At 59.1% G+C, this 3351-nt stretch overlaps 1 protein-coding gene across 1 annotated transcript in view; it reads left to right on the top strand.

Annotated features, from left to right (window-relative positions):
- LOC108802636 (ephrin type-B receptor 2) overlaps positions 1-3351 on the top strand; it is a 5655-nt gene that overhangs the window by 1389 nt on the left and 915 nt on the right. The window contains exons 3-5 of the mRNA XM_018574492.1: positions 159-374; positions 2669-2830; positions 2967-3160. Coding sequence (XP_018429994.1) covers positions 159-374; positions 2669-2830; positions 2967-3160 — 572 coding nt within the window. The remainder of the gene's footprint in view (positions 1-158; positions 375-2668; positions 2831-2966; positions 3161-3351) is intronic.

Raw genomic sequence — 3351 nt, 5'->3', positions numbered from 1 at the left:
GCCCTTCCCAAGCACGGCCCCTGCGACCTGCCCAACCCCGCGCCCTTCCCAGCACGGCCCCCGCGCCCTTCCCAAGCCCCGCCCCCTTCCCAGGCAGTTGAGTAAACTTGTTGCTTTGTCTTGCATTGGGGTTTCTTCTCACTCGGGTGTCTCTGCAGCAAAACGACGGTCAGTTCACGGTGATCCAGCTGGTGGGGATGCTGAGGGGGATCGCCGCGGGGATGAAGTACTTGGCGGATATGAATTACGTCCATCGGGATCTGGCCGCTCGGAACATTTTGGTGAACAGTAATCTGGTGTGTAAGGTCTCCGACTTCGGTCTGTCGCGCTTCCTGGAGGACGACACCTCGGACCCCACGTATACCAGCGCCCTGGTGAGTGCCGCACGTGTGTGGGAGGTGTAACATGGCGGCAGTGGTGTGGGCCGGGAGGTCAGGGGCCATCGCTCCGCCCCGGTGTGGGCGGGGCCACTCCCACGGTCTGAGGGCGACGGCAGTGTAACGCTGGCCACACCCCTTCCAATTATCTGCAGATGTTCTGTGGTCCAGATGGAAAAGGTGGAACAGATCTACGCTACGCTGTGTGTATGGAGGAACCTGGGCCGATCTGTCGCACTTTTTCCATCTAACGAAACATTGTATCAGGAGTAGAGACATTACGTGTCCATCATGTACACTGTGTGTCTATTCCTGAAAGTGAAAGCCCCGTATACTATCTCTCCATCTATACGAGCTGTCAGAATGACGCCGGCTCTCCAGATTCAGGTATCGGGGGTCTGAATAAGGTTAACCCTTTCATTAATGGACGTCTCTACACTGAGGGATCCATTAATGAATGGTAACCGCTGATTCTCATTGGTTACCAGCCTTCTAGTGCAGCAAATAACTCGCCACGTACAGTGTACGTCTCCCGTCACGAAGGGGTTAACCAGCAGCCAGGCGACAAGACACGGGGCCCCGTATGGCTCAGCTTCCAGCAGCCAGGCGACAAGACACGGGGCCCCGTATGGCTCAGCTTCCAGCAGCCAGGCGACAATACACGGGGCCCGTATGGCTCACATTCCAGCAGCCAGGCGACAAGACACGGGGCCCGTATGGCTCACATTCCAGCAGCCAGGCGACAAGACACCGGGCCCCGTATGGCTCACATTCCAGCAGCCAGGCGACAAGACACCGGGCCCCGTATGGCTCACATTCCAGCAGCCAGGCGACAATACACGGGGCCCGTATGGCTCAGCTTCCAGCAGCCACGCGACAAGACACGGGGCCCCGTCTGGCTCACGTTCCAGCAGCCAGGTGACAAGACACGGGGCCCCATATGGCTCAGATTCCAGCAGCCGGGCCACAAGACACGGGGCCCGTATGGCTCAGATTCCAGCAGCCAGGCGACGAGACACGGGGCCCCATATGGCTCAGATTCCAGCAGCCGGGCCACAATACACGGGGCCCGTATGGCTCACGTTCCAGCAGCATGAAGAGAACGCCGTCTATCCCGCTGTCCGGGCCTATCATTCATCCTTCCTCACCGCGCACGGCCAGTTCACCGCAAAGGATCACCGCGTGGCGGGATCGGCTGTCTGCGGTCTTCACCAGCACCCCATAATCCTCCTCACACCTCATCACAGTGTAGAGTGTAAGCTCTGGTGCGCAGGAACTGTACCATACACAATAATTACCCATCATGCATTTCCTCCCCCTCCGCAGGATGATGGCGGATCACGTGGTCACCTCCCATCCCCCCCGAGGTGACGGCCATTGTACGAGGCAATTCTCCTACACGAGGTCCTGGACTCCCCCCCTGGACCATGAATTGGGGGGTCCGGGAGGGTCTCTGGGGAGTGTACTGGAGCAGGTAAAGGGGGTGGAGTTATATCTCAGCGGGACACGGGGAGCCCCGCCCATTCTGCAGGTCAGGATCATTATGGGGCCATTTTCTGGTGATTGTTCTGCACCGTCCTATTGGTGGTCGGGAGCCGTATACATTGGGGGGGGAGGGGGGGCCAGGGTTGCCCCCCGAGATAGATGGGATCACAGCGGGGGAACTTCCAGGCGGATATTTTGCCGATGTCTCATCTCTGGCTGTACGAAAGGAATCCGACGTATTTCTCATACTCGGCTTCATACTGACAGACTGCGGGGCCCGTCCTGACCCCCGGGGGCCCGTCCTCCCCTCTGTCATCACCGTGCAATTGTCTGACTTCTTAATTGTCAGCCGAGGACGGAGCACCGCCGCCCAGAGAGGTGACCCCCCCCCAAATCTATGTCCTTCCTGGTAGGGCTCCCCCGCCTCTCCTCTGCCAGCGGTGGGAAGGTGTTTGGCGGCTCTCCTCACAGTGCGAGTCGACCAGCCATAATCCCGATGTCTGGGGAAGACATTCTCCTACACACAGCTGTCTTCCTGTCCGGTGATCCCTCCATTGGTGATCCCTCCATTGGTGATCCCTCCAGCCTCCATGCTGGGAAATCATTCTGGTGATGTCGGCGTCTCTCTGCCGAGGCTCCGGAATCCTGTAAGCTTGGTTCTGCTGACCCCTGACCCCTGTCTATGGAAGAGGCGGAGCCAACCTGGCCGGTCGCGGATGACCGGTGTCCTGGCTCCGAGCAGCACGCGTGTGGGCGGTTTGGTATGGCGATGGGAGCGGCCATCTTGGAGTCTGTCATGTGATTTGTGTCTCTTCCAGGGCGGGAAGATCCCCATCCGGTGGACGGCACCAGAAGCCATTCAGTACAGGAAGTTTACGTCGGCCAGCGACGTCTGGAGTTACGGCATCGTCATGTGGGAGGTGATGTCATACGGAGAGCGGCCGTACTGGGATATGACCAATCAGGACGTAAGTGGCTTTGTTGGGAGCCGTAGGGGGCGGAGCTGTTGGTGGGAGGAGCCGAGTCCATTGTGTGCTGATGATGATGATGGGCGTTGTGCAGGTTGTCATGGTAACGCGTGCTTGCCGCCATCTTGTCTTGCAGGTTATAAACGCCATTGAGCAGGATTACCGGCTGCCGCCCCCCATGGATTGCCCCAACGCTCTCCACCAACTCATGCTGGACTGCTGGCAGAAGGACCGCAACCACCGGCCCAAATTCGCTCAGATAGTCAACACGCTGGACAAAATGATCCGAAATCCCAACAGTCTGAAGGCCATGGCGCCGCTGTCGTCTGGGTGAGCACCCATCATCCTGTGCCAGATCCATCAGATGTACGATGGGGGTTGTAGTCCACACGGGAGACCTCACTATCCCGAGTGCCTTGGACGCATGCGGCCCCCACTAGGAAGGCCGTGCTGAGCGCGGTCGTCCATAGTTATTCTGTGGGGGGAGGGTAGCATGGGTCGGGGGAGGGTAGCATGGGTCG

This window comes from Nanorana parkeri, unplaced genomic scaffold, assembly GCF_000935625.1.
Source record: "Nanorana parkeri isolate BGI_ZX_2015 unplaced genomic scaffold, ASM93562v1 scaffold2998, whole genome shotgun sequence".
In the NCBI taxonomy this organism is placed as follows: Eukaryota; Metazoa; Chordata; class Amphibia; order Anura; family Dicroglossidae; genus Nanorana; species Nanorana parkeri.
The sequence above is the reverse complement of the archived record's forward strand: the minus strand, read 5'-3'. Positions and strand labels throughout refer to the sequence as shown.